At 43.6% G+C, this 26445-nt stretch overlaps 1 protein-coding gene and 1 non-coding gene across 2 annotated transcripts; both read left to right on the top strand.

Moving 5' to 3' along the window:
* Window positions 1-16052: 16052 nt before the first annotated feature.
* LOC120683874 lies at window positions 16053-16627 on the top strand. The gene has a single exon (XM_039965974.1). It carries the CDS (start codon window positions 16146-16148, stop codon window positions 16353-16355), a length of 210 nt encoding a protein of 69 aa, XP_039821908.1. The 5' UTR covers window positions 16053-16145; the 3' UTR covers window positions 16356-16627.
* Window positions 16628-17414: 787 nt separating this feature from the next.
* TRNAV-CAC lies at window positions 17415-17488 on the top strand. Its single transcript has one exon. It is a non-coding gene; the product is annotated as a tRNA-Val (tRNA).
* The last annotated feature ends 8957 nt before the right edge of the window (window positions 17489-26445 follow it).

The following is a 26445-nucleotide window of genomic DNA, read 5'->3' as shown; positions in this document are numbered from 1 at the left end:
TAGAATCAGAAAGGAGACAAAGGGAAAGGCAAGAGGTTCGTCAAGTCATGTTGCACCACCTGCAGCACAAACTTGTGTTAACTGGGATGATGACATGGATGACTTCATGCCCCCCAAACCATGGCCTCCAACACATGATGTTCCTCCCCCTGTACATGAACGTAGATCCAGAAAAGAGAGAAATGGAAAGCCAAGAGGTTCGTCGAGCCATAGTACACCACCTGCAACACCACCATCTGTCAACTGGGATGACGACCTAGATGATTTCATGCCATGATCTATAACATATGATGTTCATCGGTTTAAGATGTATTCGCATTTAGCATTGTTAATGTTGTATTATGCTTGTATGTATGTCTCGTACCAAACTTTCATTCACTGGACATGTACATAATGTCGAGTTTGAATCGTACTTATTCATAATGGAGCATCGAAGTATAAACATACCATCTATTGTATGTAATGGAAAATACGAGAGTGATCAGAGGCGAACGTTGAAGTGTATAAAAAGCACTAGGGCGTCGGACCCTCTTAGCCCTCTGCTGGGCACGGACATGGCCCTCGGAGTTTTTCATGTGACTAGAATACTATAAATCACACATTTAATTAATATAACGATAAGAAATAAGAACTAAGAAATACATTACATAATGTGAACCATCAAATTTTACATCATAATACAACGATAATGAAACAAACATCACACATGCAGTGGCATGGCAGAACCCGTTGCAAACTACGGTAAACAGATTCCGGACTAACCTAACATGCCTTAGGTAATTTAAAAAAAAATAGAACAAACACAACGATGCAGCAAGTCACTAGCACTCGGGTAGTTCTAGTAGCCGTACCCCCACGTAGCAAACTGCGTTGAGCCTTCTCCGCAGTATGCACCCATTGCAGGTGGTGCAGGCGGTGGTGCCGGAGGCGCAGGGCTCTTCTTCTTGTGATAAGGACAGTTGTAGTAAGAAATAGTGCATGGTTCATCTTGTGAACCGGCAGCATTGCTGGTATCATCAACTTCGTCGTCTTTATTACCCTCGCTCACTTCCTCATAATGGTTCACCTTGCATTTCAGATCAAAGATCTTTATCTGGAGGTACTCGATGAACTCCTGAACAGAATCAATTGGTGCAGGATCGACCCACCTAGTAAAACCACAATTTTCTGGAGCATCGGAAGACTGCAAAATAAATTTCATGTAAGGTGTCTCATTGAAGATAAAGAAATGAAACAACCGAGTATTACCCATGCGTGTGGACATTTAAAGAAACGCCGACCGCCATCCATCCCGTCGGTGCACATATGCACTAAGCAGTCTTCACCATGTCTGCATTTTGGCCACGGTTCTCTACGGTTATCGTATTGTCGAAGAGGAGTTTCATTGGTAAATTCACTCTTGTGCTGTGGTGGAAACTCAAACACTGGTTCCGGAAAGGAATCAGGTCCAAGAGGCCCCTCCCATATTATGGGGTCTCCCTTTCTTCCCCCTTTTTCTTTCCCAAAACCGTAGTAATTCTTTCCGCTAGACCCACCTCCAGACATTGGGTATACAATGAGGTTTGGTCTTCTGCCTCAATTTCGTCGACAATGCTATGTATCCTCTCTCTCTCATCAGCAAGGCCCTGTGGTCCCATGTTTTGGTTCTCTGTCTCTTCTGACTCATCTTGCTCAACATAATTGGTCTCTCTTCGAATACTCGGAGTTCCTTGATCTGCACTATGTTGGATTTCATTTTGTGTCTTCTCCCGGATTTGAACAAGAATGGCCAGAGGCCACCCACGCTATAGAGCTGCTTGCATGTACTTCTGTCAGTCATCAGTGCTGTGTATCATCATCAATTCCCATAATTCACTTTCTACCTCCCAATTAACAAGAGACTGGATGGTGATCACATGTGTCAACAGATCAACACGGAACCCATGCTGCAGCCACTTACATATGGAACCAAAACTCCTTTTCAGAGGTTTATCTATGGCGCTAGATGTGCACTTAAAGGCAGAAATGTCTACTCCATTTGGCCCATACAAAACATTGTAGTCACCATAAAATACTTGAAACTGCATCTTGCTCGACATATCTGTATATCACAGAATAATTATCGAGTTATACTCTTTACTTCACTACCTTATTCAATAATCCGTAAAAACTAAGTATGGAATTCAACTACAACGTATAAGTATTCATAACTACGTGATGACACTCAAATTCTATACTGTATATGCCAAATTCTATTCTAAATCGTAATTAATTTATAAACACGTCTCTAATAGTACTGCAATTGTAATAATAAATGCGTAGTACTAATTTTCTAAACTAATTTACTACTACGTAACTAAAAACTAAAGTATCATTAAACTCCTACTTAAATGGTTCTACTATAGCACTAATTAAATTAAATTACTCACCCTTACTTAAATTACTCCTACTTAAATGCGTAGTACTTAAATAAAAAATTATATAAACTAAATGTACTAACCTGCAGATCACAAGTGCTGAATCCGGCAGGGCTTCGCCGCTTCCCTTCTCCTCACCTCTATCTTTTTTTCTGGATTTTTGGTGGAATTTTCGGGCTCAAATGAGGAGGGAAGGGGGTTGCCCCGGTCGCCCGTTGGGGGGGGGGCGACAGGCCTCCCTGCCGCGTCCGTGGGCCGGGCCCAGCGGTCGCCCGAGTGGGGGCGACAAGCCCCTTTTTTTTCCATAGACGTCGTTGCAAATTTGAAGAAAAAAAATTACACTTAAGGCCTGTCGCCCTATGAGGGCGACCGGGGGTATTTTTGAAATATTTCAAAACGGACATATATTTTTGAAATTTTTATTTTTTAAAAATATAAAAAAGAAAAAAGCGCCTTCGCCCGAGCTGGGCCGCTCCTTGCCCCGCCTCGCCTTTTTTTTTGTCGCCTGGTGCGCTGCCCGCAGCTGACTCTGGAGCTGGGCCGCCTCTTGGCCGAGCTGCTGCGCTCGAGCAGCTTGTGCTCTGGCGAGCCAGGAACGCCTGCTGCCGAGTGCTCGCTCGAGCGCTCCCGCCTCCGGCAGCTGCAGCGCCGGCGCGCGCTCGCTGCCCTGCTCGCCACAGGCTGCTGACTGTGCGGTGAGCCTGCGCGCACCGCCTTGGGTCGTGTGCTCATCGCCCCCCTTTCCTTTGTGCGCTGCGTGAACTGCACAGACAAAAAAAATCTAGCAACAAATCCCCTCAAGAAATCTAGCTCAAATCCGACCAAATGCGAAGAATGAAAATTCACTCAAAATTCATCCGAAAATAGCAAAAAAGAAAAAAAATACTCGGGATGAATCAATAGGATAGGAAATTGATCTTTTGATTACTGCACGAGATCCGATTACAAGTCACTTTTGAGCATAACAAAGCTAAGATGACAAAAATGTCAAATCAAAGATATTTCTCGCTCTCTCAAATCCTAGCCAACTCTCTTTAGCCAGCAATATAGTATGGTGTGGTGGGGAAAGTGAAATGGGCATTGGCTAGTCCGATTTGGATGGACATGCAAGTCATCGACTACGTACGGCGGGCCCCGTGCATGCCGTGCGATCTGAGTGGCATGTGACCATCGACTACGTACGGATGGACATGCAAGTCAAAAGCTGCAGCTCAAATAAACCGACCTTATATATAGCTTTAGGTGATGAAAAATACTTCCATCGCCTAAAGTTCTGTGGCCACATGACTACATTTATATATATTTATTGTCGGCTCACTTGCTTTGCGCCCAGGGGCGACCCAAGTGCACACCTCAATATACATATGTAAAAAAAATCTTGTTTCTGGTAAAATGTAGATGTAGATGCTAATCACTGAATCTTTGTTTTTTCCCCGGTGCATGTGCGCTCGGCAAGCTTAACGTGGCTTCGCCCCAGTTTGCGCCTACTAGTGTAACGGGTTGCGTTGCACTATTATAAAATATGAGCCTGTGATATATTATAAGCGAGGGCAGGGCCTGTGCGCACGCGAGGAAGGTGGTAGTGCGGCGAAGCTCACCCACGGACTCCCGCGCAAGCGTCCGCCGGCCACAGCTCAGCCCGCCGCCGCCCGCCGACGCTCGGCCTCCCGCGCCACCCGTTGTTGGCCCCACCCTCTTCGGAGGCAGGTCCTTCCCACGGCGAAGCGAGTGGTGGAGAACAGGAGGAAGGGACCTGTTCGCCGGCGATGTGCCCGGAGCGAGATGCTCGACGCCAAGATCCGGTGACCGATTCGCCTCGACAGCCAGCAAAAGGTGATGAGAGAGGGCTAGCAGCCGGCCCGTGGGACGGAGAGGACAAGCAATGCGACGAGGTGGGAGAAGAGGAGCAAGAGCAGCCAATGAATCGAGACTGCGAGAGGCAGATATTTTCCCGTGAACAATCAGTGTCTATCGCGTGGACGGAGTGGAGGGAAACTTAAGAGCAGCCAATGGCCCTGTTTGTTTCCGATTATAATCAATTTATAGGTGGAAATAAGCGATGATCTCACCAAACGCCTCGATTATTTTCGCTTCTCTGGTAATCCGCTTCAGAGATTTGAACTACGAGAAGCGAGAATCGAGAAGCGAGAAAATCTTCGCTTCTCTCGGCCACGCTTAGATTATAAGCTAAGCGAAAACAAACAGGGCCAATGAATCGAGACTGCGGGAGGCAGATATTTTCCCGTGAACAATCAGTTTCTATCGCGTGGACTTAAGGGAGTGGAGGGAAACTTTGTGAAAAGAGGTCAGGCTGTCCGCAGTTGTGATACTCTAAATTCATCCTCTAAAAAAAATATTTTTACCTGGTCATCAAAATTCTCTTCTCTATATTCAGTTCTCCTGCACACATCCATACTCTATATCCATCCTCTATATCAACTACCACCACATGGGGCCCATTTGTCATACACTGTTTGATATTTTCTCTCCCTCTTTTTTTTCTTTCCCTTTCTTCCTCCAACCGCGAGCCGCCATCGCCTTCGCCTTCCCCGTCCATCCGGGCAGACCCTCCCTCCTCCCTCCTCCCTCCTTGCACTCCGCTAGCGCCTCCTCCCTCCTCCTCCTCACTCGAGCTCGGCGGCTCAAGGCCCGTCCAGATCCGGTGGTGGAGGCCCGCACGGGGCGACCGCGGCGGTGGCAGCAGCAGCTCCGGGCGTGGAGGCCGGCCGCGCCAGTTCCCTCCCTCCTCCCTCGCCGTGTCGGGCGTCCTCCCTCGTGTGGCGGCCAGTGAGCTCGCGGGACAGCGGATCCAGCGCAGTGGCCGGCGGATCCTCCCTCGTCGCGTGGCCTTCTGCCCCCTCCCTTCCTCTCCCCTCTTCTCTTTCTCTCCCTCTCTCCTCCGGCCTCGACGCACCCCCTCGCGGGGATCGTGCACGCCTCCCGCCGCGAGCTCGGCGATGTTGAGCTCGCTGACCTCGAGCTCCACCGCGCCGAGCTTGGGCGGATCTGGCTGGGGTGGGGGGCGCGGGCCGTGGAGGCCCTAATTCCTCCTCCTCCATCCTCTCTCCACCGCGAGCTTCGGGCGGCGCCGTCCTCCGCCCATCCCCCCTCTCCCCGGAGGCTCCTCCCTAGGCGGTGCCCCTGCTGCTGCTCGAGCTACCGCCCACCTCCCCTACTCACGTCTCGGGCGGCGCGCGCGGCAGCAGCAGATCTGGGCAGTGGCACGCGGCGACAGCAACAGCTTCGAGCGGCGCCACGGCCGGGCAGAGGCAGCGCAGTGCGAAGGCCATGGCGCGCCGCCCCCTCCACCCCCTCGTCCCTCCCCGGCACGCTGCCTCCCCGGTGCCCTCCCTCCCTCCTCCTCTCTCTCAGCGGAGGTCATGGTGCACGAGGCGGAGGCCATGGCCGAGCTCGGGCTCGGATCTGCGTGCCTCCGGCCGAGCTCCATGGTGGCCTCGAGTGTGGGTCCTTTGCCCGTGGAGGTCTAGCGGCGGCGGATGGGGCAGCCATGGCGGCGGTCCTCGCCAGCAAGTCGGAAGCTGGCTCCCGGTGGTGGCGGCGGTCCATCGGCAGGGACGGTGGCTCTTCCTCCTTCCGTTCCGAGCCGCGGCGCGAAGGCGGGGCAGTTGGGACCCGATGGTGATAGCGTGCCGTTCGTACTATGCGGGGAGTAGCGGATAGGAGGACGAACGCTAACATCGTGTTCCGTTTACAGGCCTTTGCTGCAGCCACTTTTACGGCAAATCGGTATTGGAGTACCGGGTAGCGGACGGCATCCTCAGACCCGGGTGCGGAGCAGGACCACGACACGTAGCATGTGAATGATAGAAAACTCATGTCCGTCAGCTGTCGAGGCATCGTGACCATCGAAACGAGATCAGATGGTATGAAGAATTTTGGCATACGTGGATGGGTTGGCCTTGCGCGAAGCTCCGCCGCGAAATGAGCCTGTGATATATTATTATAGTAGATGGTATAATTTTCTATCCTAGTGATAGATAGCTAGAAATTATGACTGTTTGTGCGCGCACATGCTGAAAAGAAAGAAAATTGGTGCAGGCGTGCGAGAGAGAACGTATGATACCGTGCCACGTGCTAATAAAGTTTCAAATTTCAAAAAAAACTATAGATCTTAAATTGTGTATCCAAATTTAATATCAATTGCACTAATAGATTTCTTACATCAAGATCTTCAAAATAAGATTCCACTTGGCTGTATTTAGATAATTTTTTATGAATATTTTTTCTTAAGTCAGAAGATTTTCTTATCTATCTACAGACTCACGGAATGAAAGAATTATATACATTAAAAAAATATAAATTATTCTTTCATATGTTCGGCAATATACTAGTATACAAAGGTAAATACAAGAAAACAAAAAAGGGAGGAAAAGAAAAATAAATAAAAAATAGAGGAGTAGAAGCATGAACTATAAAAAATAATAAAATATTTAAAAGAGTATAAATATGAAACGGACAAAATTAAATCAGTTAGACAAAACTAAATAGATAAATCTAATGAGTCTACAATGCGAATAAATTAGTAAATATCATAATGAAAATATAGATTTGTAATTGTATACAATACAAAAGAATAAATATGGATGATATATATTATTAAAAGAAGATGAATTACAAATCGAGATAAAGACTATCAACACATGCTAATGATGAAATGTTTTTCTATTATGAATAAGAGAACCAGAAAAAGAAAAGGAAAATAATAGAAAATATGAAAGTAAAACAACGACAAGAAAAAACAGTAAAAATGAAAATAAGAATAACAATGTTGTTGGGTCATTTATTGCGCTGCATAGTGTCACGCAAAGGTCATGTGGTGTCTTCCTGTAGGAAAAAATAAATAAACCACGCTATCTAGTCCGCTGCATGCACATCTGCTACAGAGCCGTCACCACGTTCGGATTGAAAGGCTATAGCTGATGCGGTGCCCGCACCAATTTTATCGTACATCTAGGAGCGGGCCTAGCTAGCGCAACATGTCAGTTATTGGGCCGGATGATCTTCAGACGACAACTTCGGACATGTATGGGTGTTGATTCGGCTCAAAAAAAAAATGTATGGGTGTTGATTACGCACGAGCCCCCCTCCCTGCAATTGGTTGTACTGCATGCTGAGACAAAAAATGATGACATCATAAAAGATTGTTAAATAAATATGTAACTCATAAATCAAACATCTAAATTAAATTTTCAACGCACAAGCTGATCAATATTCAACCAAAAAGGGTGCTGCTCGTCTTGAAATGGAGCTAACCTTCTATTTTACTTTCTATCTTAAAGACTAAAGAACTCATTTAGCTTTCACTCTAACCATTATATTTTTTTACGACAAGATCTTATCTTAAAACTAACTTTGATTATATTTGGATGATATTTCATTTTTATAAAGATGAAATATCTTGTAAATGAATTAGAAACAAATGTTCTAGGCTCACAAAAGTATGTTCCATACTCTCAATAAATTGTTTCATGTGCAAAAAAGTTCCACAATAAATAATGTTTTGTACGGTTGGAGCAGACAAATACATCGTGGAATAACAAATAGATACTAATACTATACAAACAATCTGTGCGTGAAACAAAACATTATGAATATATAACCAAGAGTCGAACAAAATATTATATATATACAACAAATCATACATAGTCGGGGAATAAAAGTCTATACGTTTAGGACAAAATATACAAACTCATTGAACAAAAAGATAGTACATCTAGAACAGATCATGTTAACTTGTAGAATAAAAAGTTATTTATCTACAACAAATCATACGAACTCAGAAAAAATTCTTTACACTAAGATATGGCCAAACCTAACCAGAGACTACCACAGAAACCGTCATTGCAAACGCCCCATCACCACCGGTTTGAATCAAATCAACGGTTGACTAGAGGAGGTGTGAATAGGCGATTTTAACTAAAAATATAAATACTAGAGAAATTTAATTAGTAACACAAGAGAGATCCTATATCTAGCAAAACCTATCACTGGTGGGGTTTACAACCTAGGGTGATAAGAGGTAATTCAAGATCTAAGAAAGTAAAATGCTCAAAGTAAATTGCGAGAAATAAAATGAGCAAAGAGATAACCAAGCTTGACACAAGAAATTTTTCCCGTGGTGTCGATGACTTGCCGGTCACCCCTCATCCACATAGAGCTGGATTTAAAGAATCAACCGCTGCTCTATCAAGACTCCTCTTGATCTTGAGCCGGCTTGAATCAATGAACCCCTCCAAACCACGATTCCACTAGTGTTGCTCTTCACCACTCCGGCGAGGTGAGCACAAGAACCTCTCACAACCAATTTCGGGGCACCTCCATAATTTTCTTGAAGGGCTCCACGAAATCACCTTCTCCAAGCCATCTAGGGAGCGGCAACTCCAAAGAGTAATAATTCAATGACGCTTGCTTGAAGATTCCTTAGTGCCACAAAACTCAAACTCTTGATGCAATGCACTAGGATGCTCTCACACTCACAAGAATGCAACCTCTAAGCAAAGAGTGAGAGAGAGCGAGAGGAGAAAACCAGCTTAAATATGTCAAGGAAGCTTTCAAATGGGCCAAGAGAGTGCTCTCATGGCTGGGCATGTCATATATATATATATATATATATATATATATATATATATATATATATATATATATATATATATATATACACACCCTTTCGAAATCTAGCCGTTAAACTCAAAATCTGTGAAAACAGAGCTTTCGCGGACTGTCTACCATTCAAAACTAATGGCTCAGAGTGCAATAAATGCGTGTCAGAGATGACCGTTACAGCTCTCGTGGACAGACAACTCAGAGATGAAAAACAGCTATGACTAAACTAGTCATAACCGGCAGACCGTCCGCTCCCCAGAGGCGGACCGTCCGCCGTTCATCCTTGCAGCACGACCAGAACCAACATTGGTTTTGACTAAACTCAAGAGATATATGGCGGACCGTCCTCCTTGCAGGGCCGGACCGTCTACCCCTTCATTTCAGTGCACGACCTGAAACACTTTGTTTCTATCCAAGTCCAGGGGTTAGCTGGCCAACTGTCCGCACCTCCTGCTCGGACCGTCCACCCTTAAAGAGGTTTGAACATCTGAACCTACTGAGTGAAGATCAGACATAGGCGGCAGACTGTCCGCACCTCCTGGGCGGATCGTCCGCCCATTATGACGTTCGGACATCTGAGCCTACGAGTTAAGTTCAGACATCCGGTGTAGCAGACTGTCCGCTCCCTAAGTCCGGACCATCCGCAGTCCACGAACTTATATTAGCCAGCGGACCGTTCGCCCCCAGTGGTCGGACCATCCGCCGGTATCCCTTTCAGCGCCTATACCACCACCACGGGCGCCCAGTCCAGCATCGGCGTGTACTCTCCCGGCCGGCCGACCCGGCCGGTCTCTCTCTCTCCCCCGGTTAGCTTCTTCCCCCTGCCGCCGCCTAGGCTAGCGATCGAGCTGCCTTTCAGCCAGGTCGCTATGGGTAGTTGTAGTTGTATTGTACATTGGTGCGTGCTGGCTCTATACTATACGTGGTTGCATCGTTGCGGTGTGTGGATCGGAGGAGCGGGAGGGGGAATAAAGCGGGAAATAATGGAGCGAAAAAGAGAGCGAGGGAAGATATTCATCGGGGGAATGGGACGTCGGCCTGATCTAAAGGGATTCGTAGTTTGGATAGCTAGATTTAGAGATCAATCTTTAGGATCCGTGGGTTGAACCGCACCCACGGGCGGTTGAACCCCTGTTCATGCAGCGGTTGAACCGCACCCCCCTGGGCAGTTGAACCGCCACTACACAGTTTTATCTTATCCATATCTATTTTTCATCTATCCATTTGTAAAATATTTTTTTTGTTATCTTTCTATTTCTAGAAAATGCCTCGCAAGCGATATCTATCTATTGTTGAGGAAAGTGGAAGCGAAGAAGAGATTCAAAGTGAGAATGAAGAAGAGGAAATACAAGTTGAACGCCCTCGCCAATCTCAAACCGGCCGGGGCAAAGGCAAGACGAGTGGAGAAAGCAGCTCTTATCCTCAAATCAATCACCTTACACGAGGAGAACAACCTCCTCCTCATCGGAAGAAAGCTACAGCCAGTCGCCCTGGTCGTGTTTTAAAATCCAAATGTGGATGATCCCACAAGTGATGATGATGGGCAAAAGGATAACAACATAGAGCTTCCTCCGGATGATGCACTCCTTATTCGAGGTCTTGTGCTACATAGGGCAAGGGCTCGTCACAATGCTAATGAGGAAGAAATGGTTTACAATGTGGGAAGCTCGGAGATTCTACGGGAAGCAAGGTATGAAAATCCTTTGCGATGGAAGAGATATAATCGTATTGATGGTTCACGTTTTTGGAATCTCTTCCATGTGGATTTTTACAATTCAGTGATCATGAGTAAGCAGAATCAACCCATCATAAATCAACGATATATTAATTGGGAAGAATGTGAGGCCATGGGAGACAAGGAGATGACCAGAGCCCTTAAAGATTGTGAAGCTAGAGGCATGAAGCACATCATGGTGTTCTCCTATGATTGGAACAAAGAAGTGATTGCGCAGTTCTACTCCACCTTGTGGGTAAAGATGGGTAGTGAAATCATAGGAGGTTACGAGTACCCGTACATGAACTTCAACATTGAAGGGATTTGGTACAAGATTAGTTACAGAAGGTTTGCACACATTATTAGCTTCACAGATCAAGAAATTCATAGTGATAGAAAGTGTGTTCATAGCTATAATCTTCCAGACCGTGATGATGTCAGTGACATACACATTGTGCCTACCAAGGACTTGTGGAAGACAACAAATCTACAAGCTTACTATCGGTATCTTAATTCTCTCTTTCGTGCCACTCTTATTCCAAAGGGAGGGAATCAAGTGAATGTGCATGGTGAGAGTCAAACACTTCTATACTTTATGAAGTCGGAAAAAAGATTTAGGATCAATGTGTTTGACTTGATTTAGCAATAGATCATTCATTATTCTTGGAACACAACAAAAAAATGTGTGCATGCTCCATACATAATGAAGATAATTGAGGTGGTGTCTCAGACTTACTTCTAGAAGGATAGCAAACATGCTATTTACACACCCTATTGGATTGATCCAAACAATCCAGCTGGAAGATCAAAGAAGGCACCCATATCCCATGATGAGCCAGCTCCTTCATCTTCTGACGAACCTCCTCCGGATCCACCTCTTCACAGATCTTCTTCATGAGCCGCCACCACCTCTCACCCCATGAGTTGGCCATCTAGCTCAAGGGCAAGTGGCGTGCGAAGCAAGAAGGGTGGTCCTCGTGCGTTTCTCGCGAAGGGCTTTAATGCCATGTTTTCCATTTGTCGTGAGAACTTCATACTCACCGCCGAGCTTGAGAGGAGGACCGCTGAGTTGGATGAGAACTTTCGACGTCATGCTGCAGGTCAACCTCTTCTTCCAGCTCGTCCATATGTTCCACCTCCTCCTATGCCTGAGAGTCTTGATGAGTGGCATCACCAGACACATGGAGTTCTGTTCTATGAGCCCGAACAAGATGTATCCGAAGAAGAACCGGAAGCTCCCGTGCCATTTGTCTACACCGGAGCTCCTCAACCTCCACCTTCTCCTCCTCCTCCCGCTCTGGACATGGTGACCTATCTCTTCAGTGATCCTAGTGGTAATCAAGGTGGTTCTTAGGGTGGTTGGTGATCCTCTTTCCTTTTGGTGCTTGCTGCCAAAAAGGGGAGAAGTTGGGTGATATCCATCTATCCTTTATATTTGTATGCAAGTTGTGAGAGAAAACTTTGAACTTCTGGGATGTAATAACTTGTATGATGTTTGTTTCCATAAGAACCTTGATTTGTAATAGTAAATTAGATGAACTTGTTTTCATTTATGTCATGCTATGAACCTTGGTTGTGCTTAGTCTCGCCTTCCTTTTCTTTTGTTTGTGATGGATTGTTGTTTCTTATTCTCTTGGGTGCTTGCTATGTCATATGTATTTGTCTCACAGATTCTTTTATGACACCTTGTCGCACCCTCGAATGCATGTATACTATGCGATCCTTACACCTCTCTCTAATGTTATGCGTGATTGACATTGAGGTCAATTTGTGTTAAATTTATGACACACATACATTTAGGGGAGTCACGTATATACAAGTATTCGAGCTTTTGTGTTTAATAATTGGATATCACGTTAATTTATTTTGTCATCAATCACCAAAAAGGGGGAGATTGTAAGTGCAATCAACCATTTGAGGGTTTTAGTGATTGAATGACAAAGAATTTGAAAGGACTAACATTTTGATTGAGCATGTGTATAGTTCTTAATTATCTTGTGCAATGCTTCTTGAGCGGAAAGGCGAAAGAAATAAGAAGCATTGAAGGAAACATCAATGAAGTCGTTCGTGAAGGGTAAATGAACATATAAAATTCTTTCAAGAATTATCCAAACTTAAACTCAAGATTCAAGCATGAAGGCTTTGTTCGTTTTTATTTTCTCCCATTGAGCATAGATAATTGCCGTACTATCAAGGGTGATCTAAAAAGGTTTGTTTTTGATGGCACTAAAGTTCAAAGTTCTCATTACTTGACTTGTTCAATTTCCTCCTTGACTTAGCCTAACTGCGGTTGAATTGGGCGGTTCAACTTGCCTTTCTTGAAGTTCAACCTGCTTCCTGTCTAGTGGAATGCGGTTGAACTGGGCGGTTCAACCGGACTTCCTCTAAGTTCAATCTGTGCCGGCTCTGGTGGAATGCGGTTGAACCGGCCCTTATACAGCGGTTCAACCGGTGTTCAACGGCAGTTGAACTTTGCGGTTCAACCGGCCCCTTCACAACTTCAACCGGTTCCTTCTCTGGTGAAGTGTGGTTCAACCACCCTTGGTAGGGGTTCAACCGTCCCTGTCGGTTCAGCACCTAACGGCTCTTTGAAGGGGTATATATATATGTATATATATATATACATATACATATATATATACATATATATACACATATATATATACATATATATATATATGTATATATATGTATATATATATACATATACATATCCTCTTATACCCTTTCACAAAAAATATGTGCCAAAAACTCATCCCCTTGCCTGAGAAGAGGTTCCCAAGTGTTGTAACTCCTATTCTTGCTCTTCTCTCTCTCTTGAGCTCCATCCATTGCAAATCCTTGAGAGAAACCTTGGTGTGAGATTGAGGGTTGCGAGATCTCGCACTTCATCTCCACATTCCCTTTAATTCTCAAAATTTGAGCTTTGGTGTTTCATCAAGAATCTTTACGGATTTGTTACTCTTGGAGTTTTCAATCTCCTAGACGACATAGGTGTCGCTTGAGAGTCTCCAAGGTTGTGGAAGACCTCAAGAAGTTTGTATTACCCGCTCATCGAGCATTGTTGAGTAAGTGACCTCTTCTTGACCTTTGTGGTCGAATTGGGGAGGATTAGGGTTGGAAAAGACCTGGCTCTTTGTGGGCTCATCAACGGGGAAGTAGGGCACCTAAGTGGTGTGACCGAACCTCGGATTAAATCTCATGTCTCTGTGTGCTTACTCTTGTGCTTGTTGTTCATATTCGCTCTTCACCGGCTTGTGGCAAGATTTACCCATATCTCTTTGTTTTGTAGGTTTGAAGGTGTCCCCTTCTCAGATCTACTTCTCCAAGTATCAAGAAACAATTGTGGCAACTTTATTTCATGGGTTAATTATTTATTTTTGAGATCAATTTGTTTCTTTATTGTGTCCATCAGTTGAACCGGTCCTAGAGAGGTTGAACTGCTCGGTACCGGTTGAACCGGTATTACTCAGTTTAGTTTCGAGTTTTTGTTGAAAATTTCAGGTGTAGCCTATTCACCCCCCTCTAGGCTACTTTCACATCTGCGCTCCATTCACGATCCAGGACTTAATTACTTATTGTTATTGTAACACCATGTACTATAATGTTATCGAATATTGTAACGTTCACGCACACGTAGGGCATGACAGTATTCTTTGCTATTTTTAGTTATGTTACTTGCATTTTTTTTTTACTTATTTCGAATTATCCCCAACTTATGTTTGTTTGCAAGAATGGACGCACCAGCAGTGAGATGACGCGGGAGAGGCTGTGCGAGGGGTCAAGGAGGGGATGACCACCATCAATCTATGAGTGCATCATTTACATGGACGCAAAAAAAAATCGCAGATGCGTTGACTGCTTATTTTCAAGTGTTAAGGGGAGACAATGATGATCCCTTTCTGGAAAGAAATATCAGGAAGGCTTTATCAAAGCTGAATGCAACCTCTACGTTTAACGCGTGTCCATTTGGAGAAGTTTTGACCACAGAAGCTCTAAGGGCCCTTTTGAATGAGTATCGTGAAAAGTACATGAGGATATGTACTATTGCTGAACTTTCTTATAGTGGATTTTCTAGTATGGAATACAAGATTCCGATGTTACCCTCTGACCACGAGAAATATGTGCAGGTATGGTGTCTTTAAATCATGCTTATGATACATTTCATTTTCGAAATCATGATATTCATGTTACAGTCTATTGATGTAGGAACACCCGGAGGATGATGAGTTGATAAACAAGTACATCCCTAATTTTATACCTATGTACATGATGTTCGGTGCTGGTGTAATGCCTGGACGTTCGAGAGGAACACGAGGGAGACGCAGAGTTGTTCAAGGTAGATCTCGTGTGCGTAAGCCAGAAGGTGGGAGGCACACCCGGTCATCCAGTGGTAGTGCAAATGGAGGCACTGTGCGAGGAGTTAAGTTTGATGATGATGACGATGATGATTTCATGCCAATGCCCCCTTCCCGTAGGCCTCCGTCACTAGAGAATCCTAATGATTACAAACGTGAACCTTTATTTGAACCACTCCAATCTCGTACCATTTTTCGCCTTTCGGTCCACAGCACCCACCTCACTATCGTTTTTTTGTTCGGCAAGTTTATCTATGCTTACGTATGCCAAGTTAATGTATGTTTAATGTGTTGTGAAATCTTTAGTTGCATCTAATTACTGTTTTTTAGTTAGGCAAGTCTACCTTTTTTTACTGTATTATTCTGCAAAATATTCTACAAAAAATCATAAAAAATAAAAAAAATGGAAAAAATGCATGTGGGGGACCTGGCGCCCTCTAGGACCGGGGCGCCAGGATCCCCAGGGATCTGTTTGTAATACTTTTTATAAATTTTCTTCGTATCGGGGACCCTGGCGTCCTCTGGGTGGGCGCTAGTCCCCCAGGCTGGGCGCCAGGGGGCTATTTCTGTAAAAAAAAATTATTATTCTGTAAAAAATGATTAAAAAATATTTTTTTAAAAAAATCGCGGTTTCTAGAGGAGCTGGGTGCCGGTCTACAAGTTCCAATGGGCCTCCATCCAGAAAGCAATTCTGCTGGGCCTGTGCACTCACGCGGGTATCACGTCACGTTTCCACCGCCGCGCAAGCAAAGCAAGGCAGCAACGGCACTATGCAAAAAGGGGAGCGAGGAGATGCCCCACGGCAGGGGGGAGACGATTCATTCCTTGCGCGCACCCCGCCGAGGCTGGCCCGCTCCGTGCCCGTCCCAATGACGCGTGGGCCCAGGCGTCGCCCTCTCTCTCTCGCGCGTGGGTCCCGCTGTGCTTTCCATCTTCCATCTATGTATGCGTGGCTGCTGCCGCTGGCAAGCACCCCGCGGCGGAGAGGGTTCGAGAAGGCCAAAAGGGACGAGCGGATTTGGGAAGCCAGCCAGCGAGCCGGGGCAGGCATCCATGGCGGACTGGGGCCCCGTGATCGTGGCGACAGCGCTGTTCGTGGTGCTCACCCCGGGGCTGCTCTGCACGCTGCCGGGGCGCGGCCGGGTGGCGGAGTTCGGCAGCATGCACACCAGCCCCGTCGCCATCATCGTCCACGCCGTCCTCTACTTCGCGCTCATCACCATCTTCCTCATCGCCATCGGGATCCACATCTACGCCGGCTAGCCAGCAGCCGCCGGCCGATCGATCGAGCCGGGGGGGGGGGGGGGGGCGGCGCAGGCGGCGGCCGTCGGCGTGTGATTCCAAACTAGATCTGTCTTTTCCTCTCTCTCTCTCCTGCTGATTAATTGTTCCTCCCCCCGCTGCGGGAGGGAGTAGGACTCCATGATTTACTACTACTGTGGTCTGTGGTTGTAATGGATCCAGGGTTTTTCTTACCGGTAAGGAAAAAAAACCGGAGGTCAGCGAGAAACGCGTTTATCGGATTTCTCGGAAAATTATCGGATTTGCCATTTTGATTTCGGATGAAATTTAGAAAAAAAATTCTCAATTTATGCAGGAAGTAACCTAGATTATTTCCAAACAATCTAATAGTATAAACAAGATACAACAATGCATATAAATATGACTTTCTTGCCACAACAAACAGTCTGTTTAATATGGCCACCGCTATCGCCATGGCTTCCTATGAAGTCGTGGAGGGACCGAGAGAGATGGGGAATGAAATATGAATAAGATTTAGTGTTAGGAGGCAGCGGAGTGGCCTGATATTTGGCTGCACCAATTTGGTTTGGGCGGATATTCAAAAGGGCCGAAAATTTCGGGCGATAAGTAAAAAAACCGGACCCCGCCGAGAAACAGGATTTTCGGTTATCTCGGAAAATTCTCGCCGAGAAATTTTTCCTTGAATGGATCAAGACTTCGAATGCAATCTCGTTTCTTTGCCTGCCATGAGATGGGGATCGATCACCCTTGCGATTGTTGGCCGATTTGATTGGTTCTCTGGACTGTTGGTTCGCTTCCCTCCGTCTGGCCGCTTGCTTGGTTGGTGGACTAGGCTTTGCCTGCTGTGAGCATGTTCCAGGTCACTGATTGGTGAGTCTTGTGCGCCATTGAGTTCGCGGCGACGAGCGAGGTCCACCGAATCGGAAATGGAGCGCGCACTCGTTTCTGATGGCGGAATGGAAGTCGAGGATATCCAACGCACAGCGAGAGCGATGGGTTGCCTTCAGCGGTTGTGGTTAGAGAGTATATAACGGTTTTACTCAGCGCTCTTGACACAAGGTCTGGGTGGTGTAGTTGGTTATCACGTTAGTCTCACACACTAAAGGTCCCCAGTTCGAACCTGGGCTCAGACAAACTACGGTTTTGGATGTTTTTTTTTTTTTTTTTTGTTCTCCTGTTTATTTTCCCCTCTAGGTTTTCAGTTCGAACCTGGGCTCTCACAATGGAGCATCTAAATTTATTTGCACGCATGCCATGTATACCACCAAAGTGGAGTTGGTTCCTTTCACATGTAGCAGCTAGCGTCTTCAGGCTTCCCCATGGCTGGCTACATTCTCGCTTTGCTTCAGTTCTGAATAAGCCAGCCAGCCCCAGCTGCATGTCTCAAGCACCACAAATGTCCCATAGCTGCGGTCTCCCTGGATCATGAACCTGAGCAGATAACTGAAATTGTAAGAATGGCTTATGTCATATTCTGATACTCATATATATTTAGCGAAAGGAAGAAATTTACTACTTGGCTGAATGAATGAACTAACAAGTAACAACTGTTATTTGTTCGATGTAAGCGCCACAATCCTTGATCAGGTCGAGTGCTGCCGCCATTCTTCCACCTGATGATGTACACAGAGATCATTCGGGAGTGATCACCGACCCTACCGATGTCACAAGAGCTGATATATACTAATAGCATGAGAATAAGGAATAATGTTTAGTTCTTTTTTCTGTTCTCTTCTGAAATTTATGGCTTTGGATGAAGGAGTAAGATTGAAAATGAATTATTAACGAAAAAGAGAGGAAAGTTCCAGTATTGTTCAAGTCTCTGCGACAGAGAAGATTTTTTAAAAAAGATACTGGTCACAAGCATCGGATTCATGAGGAGAATGTGGCATCCATTTGGGAATTTAACAGGTAGCCTGCATACATGAAAGGGGGAACAAAAAGGGTAAATGAATGACTACTATAACAGTAGAGCATCTAAAATTCTAAACTTGATTTTACAGGGACGGACAGTACCAGTAATGTTGCAAGGAAATCATTTTAGTAGTCACCTACTTGTTGAGGTAAACTGACGGCCGCAGCGTTTCCTCATCCCCCTGCTCATCCCTTCATTAAGAACAGAACACAAAACAAGATGAGTGAACAAGGTACTGTAAGCAAAATAAGGATAAAGGAAGATGAAAACGCACAAACAGTGCATTCGCCTGTAAAGAGGAAATCAAAAGTAGGCATCTTAATGTAATTTTTTGACTGAAAAAGACCAGAACTTGAGATTTTGTAGTATTGTCTCTCTGACCTATATGAAAAGTCCTTATGGACGGCAGAAAGGGATGTTATGTAGGGGTGGTAACCGATTATGGCCCTAGTGGTCTCTTCACAATCCAACTTCACCCTTATTCCCTCCGTCCCCAAAAATAAGTCATCTTAGGAATTTTATGACAGATTAACAAAAAATGTAAAATGACTATGTTTGCCCCTATTTATTATCCATATTTGGCACTATTTGATTCTTACACGCACATGCACTTTTCAAATAGGGTAGGATGATTTGTTTTTTAGGTCAAATTTTGAATAATAGAATGACTTGTTTTTTTGGGACAGAGGGAGTATATATTTTTAAGAGAATTATTTTCTTTCCCCTGAAAAAATTGTATTTAGTTTCTTGGCCTTTCTTCTCTTGAACTTAGGTATTTGGCCTCAAAACAAATTTCATTTAGTTTTTTGGCCCTTCTGTCATCTGCAGTTAGGTCTAAAGTCTAATTATATTCAAACACATCAGTTTAGATTTTTAATCAAGAAAACGATAACATAAAGGAATTTTTTATGAATCTTTGGTATTTTTCCTACAATTAACATATTTTCTAGGCATTTATAAATCTATTTTCAGTTTTTAAATCATAGAAATTCAGAGGAACATGGTATAATAGTGAAAAATTCACTGGAGTCATACCTAAACATGCTGGTTATCTATTAATAGCAATACCTACTTTTCAGTAGAACAAATGGCATGTTGGTGATTTTTGCTGGATCCAGCATGCTTAGATATGACTCCAGTGAATTTTTCACTGTTTTACCATGTTCCTGTGATTTTAAAACTGAAAATAGATTTATAAATGCCTAGAAATTATTTTACTAGTGGGAAAATTACAAAAAAAATAATGAAAATTTATTTATGTTGTCATTTTTTCTTGGCTAAAAATCTAAACTGATATTTTTGAATATAATTAGACTGTAGACCTAACTGCAGGTGATGGAAGGGATAAGAAACTAAACGAAACTCGTTTTAGGGCTAAATAGCAAGTTCAAGAGAAAAGGGGCCAAAAAACTAAGCACAACTTTTTTAAGGGACAAGAAAATAATTCTGTCTATATTTTAGCTCAAAATTATATAAGATTAGAGTCCGACTCTTAAAAGTTTGACTTTTAGTTTATCTAAGCTAAATTTTAAGGCCATCTACCATCCCTTTGTTACCCACTCCGTGAAAGCGAGGCCTGCTTGGAGGATAGCATTGTAAGAACCGCCCAATTTGACACCATTTTAAGCAAACCCATCTGAAGGCATGCCACGTGTTAACCAACATCTAGAGACATGAATAACCGGCATGTCATTCATCAAAAATAATGTCAAACCCGGTAGTCTAGGTATGTGTTTCCACCATACGCCCAAAGATCAGACATATACAAATACCATTTACAATCACATACATCGCCGATGAACCACAAAGAGCAATTTTAAACATTTCCGCAATTTTAAACATTTCCACAGTTAACAACAAGATATTACAAGTTAAATATAGGAGGGGGGTTCAAATATGAAATTAAGGGTTTAACGACAACATACAAGCCTTGGGCTCATGAATGATGATAAAAGAGATATGAAAATTAAAGTTTAGTGTTCATCATGCTCTCAAAATAAAACAACTATGCAGTAGATAACTTGATAAAAGCGCGATAAAAATATAATGGCCTCTTGCTCAAGGATATCATTGCGGCCACAACAACCTACTCCTCTCCCGTGTCGGGATCAGTGGGATAGAAGTGGCCAAAAATAATCTCCGACTCACCTGCAATTTAGTTTAAATAGCAACATGAGTACAAAGGTACTCGCAAGGCTTACGCGATTAAATAAACAAAGAGTATGCAATAAGGCTCAACAAAATAAAGGCTTTAAGGTTAAGTAATTATTACATAAGCATGAGCTCTCTAACCAACATCTAGCTCTCTAGCAAATTAGTTAATTTTGTCCAACCCACAACTCAAGTGTTAGTTGATTATGAGTAAACCAAGTAATTGACCATAAAAATACCATGAACCATATCCAATATAGCCTAAACTTTCTACGAAGAATTCGACGGACAAAGAGCTTGCTCATAACAGAGAGCGCGGCAATTTGAATTGGTTTAAACCTTGCAAGGGTGTACTTCTTTACCCACATGATGCAAAGAGCCATGCGGCTCACCCAACCGATCGCATTGGATAAGAGGGTACTCGCGTCAACCGTTCCTAACAAACCTCGACCATTAAGGGTATGCCTAACTTATGCGAAGAGTCACCTAGGTCCACCGGGACACCCCTAAGCCTCTCTACATAGCCCCTTAGCCACGCATCTAGGATTGGACCTCAATGACCAAGGCAAAGGAGGTAATTGGCTTATCCATCCCATGATTAGATATGTGGTAGCACGATAAATGATCAAAACCGATGGCATCCACGTATGGTCCTTAAACGATCCAAGCGGACTATGCCTCCGAGACTCCTTTCTCTAGGCCTTACCATCCCGCTCGAACCACGAAACTACAAATCCATCAAAACCGTCACCGACCTTTCCAACATAATCTAAACCAGACATGTGTAATCAAGGATAACCAAGTGGGTGTAGTGTGATCCTAATCCAAGAATTTCTTTACGATATATAGATCAACTCTAAGCATGGCTAAGCATGTAATCAATTAATTAGTTACTAACTATAAGTGGCAAGAACATGAATATAAATAAACAAGGAAGGTGAATGCATAAACGATAGGATCAAAGATGCAATAAATATACATAATATACATAACCCAAATAATATCCAAATAAGATAACTAAATTAACTCAAATTAAAAGGGTACAAGGAATCATGCTTAGCTGCTTGCCTTGATTTTCTTTCAACTCAACAAAAAATCTACTGAGGGCTCGGGCTCAACGGACTCAGTGGGGTCAACGGGCTCTTTCTCCGGCAGTTTGGTCACTGTAATGCATGAATGAGTATGCATGCGATGATACACAACATAAGTTTAAACAACCCAAACAAGCATTTCTATTATACTACTCATGGAAAGCACTAAGCAAGTGTTAGCAACAAGAAAATTAGACTGATATCATAAATCATGAAATTAATTGCACACATAGGATATCAAAACAAACTCATGAGATTTGGATTTATAGCAAAATTATTTTTATAGAATTACTTATGAACATGGCAAATTTCAGCTACTCTAAACAAGATAAATTAGGAAAAATATGCAAAATATTTTAAACAATTCCAAAAATGTTATCATAGACTAGACATGAATATAAAGCTAACACAAGTGGTTTTACCATTTTATCATGTTTCAGCAAATAGTCATGCATTAAACAACATTTCAGGTAGAGAACAAGAAATCACACTAAAACCCTATCAAACTGTAGAGATACATTAGGACAAGCTACACCACCTGAAACCACATTTCACAAGAAGTCCAACAAAATTTAGTTTGGTATTTTTTTGAGCAGTAGAGGATTAACTAAGCATTTTATTCACTTTTACAAAAATAAAGCATAATTATATCTACAGAACTGTAACATGAAAAATAATATTTTTACTAAGTAGATCTAAACCACAGGAATCTAACAAAACAGTCTCCACAATTTTTGAAGACCTATATAATTTTACATGCATTTTACAATATTTTAGATCTACAAACTACACACAACATCAAGAACTGCTAGGTCCACACGACCCAGCTCCCCAAGCCGCCGACAGGTCGGCCCAGGGGCAGGCGGCTCCTCCAACCGGGTCAAGCCACGGCCAGGTTACCTTGACCGTGGCCAGGGTGCGCCCATGGTGCGGCCCGCACGCGCGACGCGCGCGCCACGTGGCGCAGCGCGGCGGCCAGCGGTGGAAGCGGCCGAAGGGGCCGACGGGGGCTGAGCGCGCGCGTGCATGGAAATAAGCGGGAGGCGTCGAGCCTCACCGCAGTTTGGACGGGCGGAGAGAGGCAGCGGAGGGGGCGGTCTGGCGAGCAGACGCGGTGCGCGGGTGGAGGAGCTCATCGGGGAGCCTGCAGGAGAGGGGGAAAAGGAGGGGTAAGGACCGGAATGGGTCGTAGGGAGGGTGAGGAAGCTATGGTCGCGAGCAATCGAAGAATTACTCACCAAAGAAGGTGAATTTGCAGCGAGGAAGAAGCTTTAGGCAGCTGGAATGGAGATGGAGGAAGGGGATTTGGGGGCTAGGGTCGGCCGGCGCTTTAAAGGCGAGGAGGAGGCCGAGGGCCGTGGCACCCATGCTGCCCATGGCCATGCTGGCCCAGCCAGCAGCCGCCGGCGTGGCGCGCTGCCCCTGGTGCCCAATCCAGGGGTGGGGGCTGACAAGTGGGCCCGGGTGAAGGGGAAAAGGTGAAACAATAGCTCAACTTCAAGATTCAGAAAGCAAGGCTTCCTGGGCTCCAAAATTCACCAATCTTTTATAGCATAAATATGAAATCACCAAGAACACTTTGCAACAAGAAACACTCAAAAAGCTATTCTAGATTGCTCAAAAAAAAATAAACAAAATGTATGTTTTTAAACTTTCCAAGAATTTTGTGCTTCGGGTTAGCTGTTACAAAATTCTGCAAAAATATTGTAAAATCATTATTCGGAGTCTAATATTTGAATAAAAGTTTTGGGTCACAGTTGCATAACAAAAATTAAACTTACTTTCACAAACAAGCACTCAAACATGGCACAAAAATCAAATAACTCATGCCAAACACATGCACATGATGCGTTATTATGCTTTAATGATGCTTATGATGACATTGTTTAAGTTTTAATCATATTTAAAATTTTTGGGTCGTGACAGGGGCAATCTGATGAAATCAAACAGAACAGAAGCATCGAAGGATCCAGTTAGTTCAAATAGATATGTGAGACTGCAGAATTGCTGAAATGTCATGGAGGAGGATCAAACAGACGCGGGAGTCGCGGACCATGATATGATGGGCTGCGGTGCCGAGGTACGTCTACACCTCCCTAGCTTGTCAGAGTTGGCTGCCAAGAGACACAAAAGCACTCATTATATCCGGGCTCACAAAAAGCACGTGGTAATGGCTTGCAAGAAAACAAAATGTCATTCGAAACAAAAAAAAATCCTATTCTGAAGAGAGGATAAAAATGTATATTGAATCATATATTTTACCAGCCGTTCTCTCGTGGCTTCGTGGGCAAGCAAGCGTCCTTCCGAGCTCAGCCATGGCGTCGGGCACAGTACAAGCCACCAACAACGCAATCACTAGTCAATTATAAGAAAAAAAAAGCCAGCATAGTGTTTTTTCCCCATTTTCTGCTTTCTCTTCCATCTTTCTTTTAAGCACCCTTATTCAAATACGTCCATTAATTCGTACGAATATGCCACTTCCTACAATTTAGAATGGTTGATTCAACATTTCCTGAAATCTATATTTCAACAATTTTTTAACACATGTGCAGCATTTTTATGTGCAAATGTTGAAATTGTAAACTCCAAATGTTGAAATTTTAAAATGAAAATGTTGAAACGATACATTCAAAAAGTTGATTAATTCTTACACGTATCAGAATTGTGAAACACTAGGCTCAACGTTTCAAGAAAAATATGTTAAAATTTTGAAAATACTATTTCGAATATATTTCAAGAAAAGTGTTGAACAGGTGTTTGATATCATCGATTTTGAATAATAAAAAAAATGTACACATTGGATATTGTTTTGTTGGGTTTATTATGAGCATCACTATGCATCAAACGGTTCTAAAAGCAGATGTAAGAATTAAGAGAAAAAGGTGTTTCAAGTTTCGTATCGAATCAAAGATAACTCTGTACACCTGCTGTCCAGTTCTAGTCAGCCACCTGTCTCATCTCAGTTGCTTTGTGGTGAATTTTCTCTTGCATGGGCTGATAGGCTTTTCCTTCCGAGCAGCGCACAGTGCGGATACGGAGTGTGTGGAATATCTGCCTAGATTGTACCAGCACAAATTATGAATATTGGTAGGTGCGGAAGAAAAAGATACACAGAATCTCGGGCACGCAGCATCGTCAACGACAGGTTACCAAGGTTGGGCCGTATTTCCCTCTCGACCTAGGTAAGCAAGGCCCGCCCACTACTATACTGGAGTATTATGCCTCTTTTTTAAGGAAAAAGTAGGTCTATCTATCATCCGGCCCTTCCAACCTGTTGTGGTTCTAGAGCTGCTTGCTTGCCCTGAACTTCATATAATTTGACTAATCAGTAGTAAAATGCGCAGAATTTCTCCTCGGCAAAAATATGCCCTGCATTGATGCACATAGAGGGGCACATGTTGTATGTTTGTAGTACTGTAACTAAGTTAACCGTTGGGAATTCAAAAGAACGTGAGTAGTTTGGGAGTCTGCAACTCATCTTAGAGTCTAGATGTGTAATGTGTTTGGAATGGAGAGGGATATTATATAGATCTCTAGCTCCAGATTCAAATCATACTAAAATTGCAAAACATGGTACAGATGGAGACACTCGTCTACAAACAAGTATTTCAATCTAAGATGCATTCATATATATCCAGCCATATGCCGACAAAATTTCACTATGAACACGCCGATTAACATAGAGGATTATAGGATATGGAACAGTTGCTCGCTTTTCCTTTAGGTCCTGTTCGGACAGGGCCTCAGCCGATTCTTCCCTTTGGCACATTCGGAAATGATAGAGATTGCAACGAGGTAGATGCCACGCGTTTGTTTCGGAGTGATGCTGTTCTTTCGTCCAGCTTCCTTTAGGCAGAAAACACCATCAACTTGATGAGTCGTTGTTCCTATCATTCTCGGTTCCCTTTATTCCCTAACAAGGACATCAATCTTATCGGTCTGCATGAACCTTCCTTTGCACTCCCCAAATATGTAAATCCAAGTGATGAGTTTGGTGGGTGATATGGATCGAGAACACGGGATGACACGTTGAATGGAAGGACTAGTACTCGTCCAAATATGAATTAGAGTATCAGCACACAAGCAAACCCCAAGTGGTGAACATATATATATTTAAAGGGATCGTTGATTCATGATACTGCAGGTATCGTCCTCATGTAAGGACGGATTAGTGCAATAATGGCTCTAATTTCGCATTGTATATATATATTCGAGCGTTTTGATCTTCGCACTACTTTGGAGACAAAAGCTGGTCGACTAAATGCAGCTTAGTCATGGTGTGAGCGTATTGTTGCTTCTCAAAAGTTTGATGATTCGCTTGCTGGGTATGTGTTCATTTGCAACTGGATCGGGACATATTCGACAACTAGCTGTTATATGGTGTACCAGACTAGAGAGATCACTGGAAGCCATGCAATATGGCCTGTAGGAAAGCTTCCTTGATAGAATCATATATAGTGCGTGTGGCATGGAAATGGGCCTGCACATCTCAAAAGAACATAGACTTTTCATCCAAAGGTACATATAAGATCTTGATACTAATTGGCAGCATGTGTACAGTTGCAGAAAAAAAAGATACACCCTTCGTTACAAATTATAGATGTTTGATTTTTTTACACCAAGTTTGACTACTCATCTTATTCAAAAAATTTATGCAAATATAGTCAAATTTAAGTCATTCTTGAAGAACTTATATTGATAAAGTAAGCCACAACAAAAGAAGTGATATTTTGTATAAATTTTTTAATAAGACAAGTGGTCAAACTTGAGATAAAAAGTCAAACGACCTATAATTTAGAACGGATGGAGCATTTTTTTATAGCCACCACCATCTCAGTTTATAAACCGTACCGGCCGGCAGAATATTAGTTGCATACATGGCCTTCACAAGAGATCAATATGCATGCATACCACAAAACGATGGCGAACATCT

The sequence above is a fragment of the Panicum virgatum genome, chromosome 7N, assembly GCF_016808335.1.
Source record: "Panicum virgatum strain AP13 chromosome 7N, P.virgatum_v5, whole genome shotgun sequence".
NCBI classification, from domain to species: Eukaryota; Viridiplantae; Streptophyta; class Magnoliopsida; order Poales; family Poaceae; genus Panicum; species Panicum virgatum.
The sequence above is the reverse complement of the archived record's forward strand: the minus strand, read 5'-3'. Positions and strand labels throughout refer to the sequence as shown.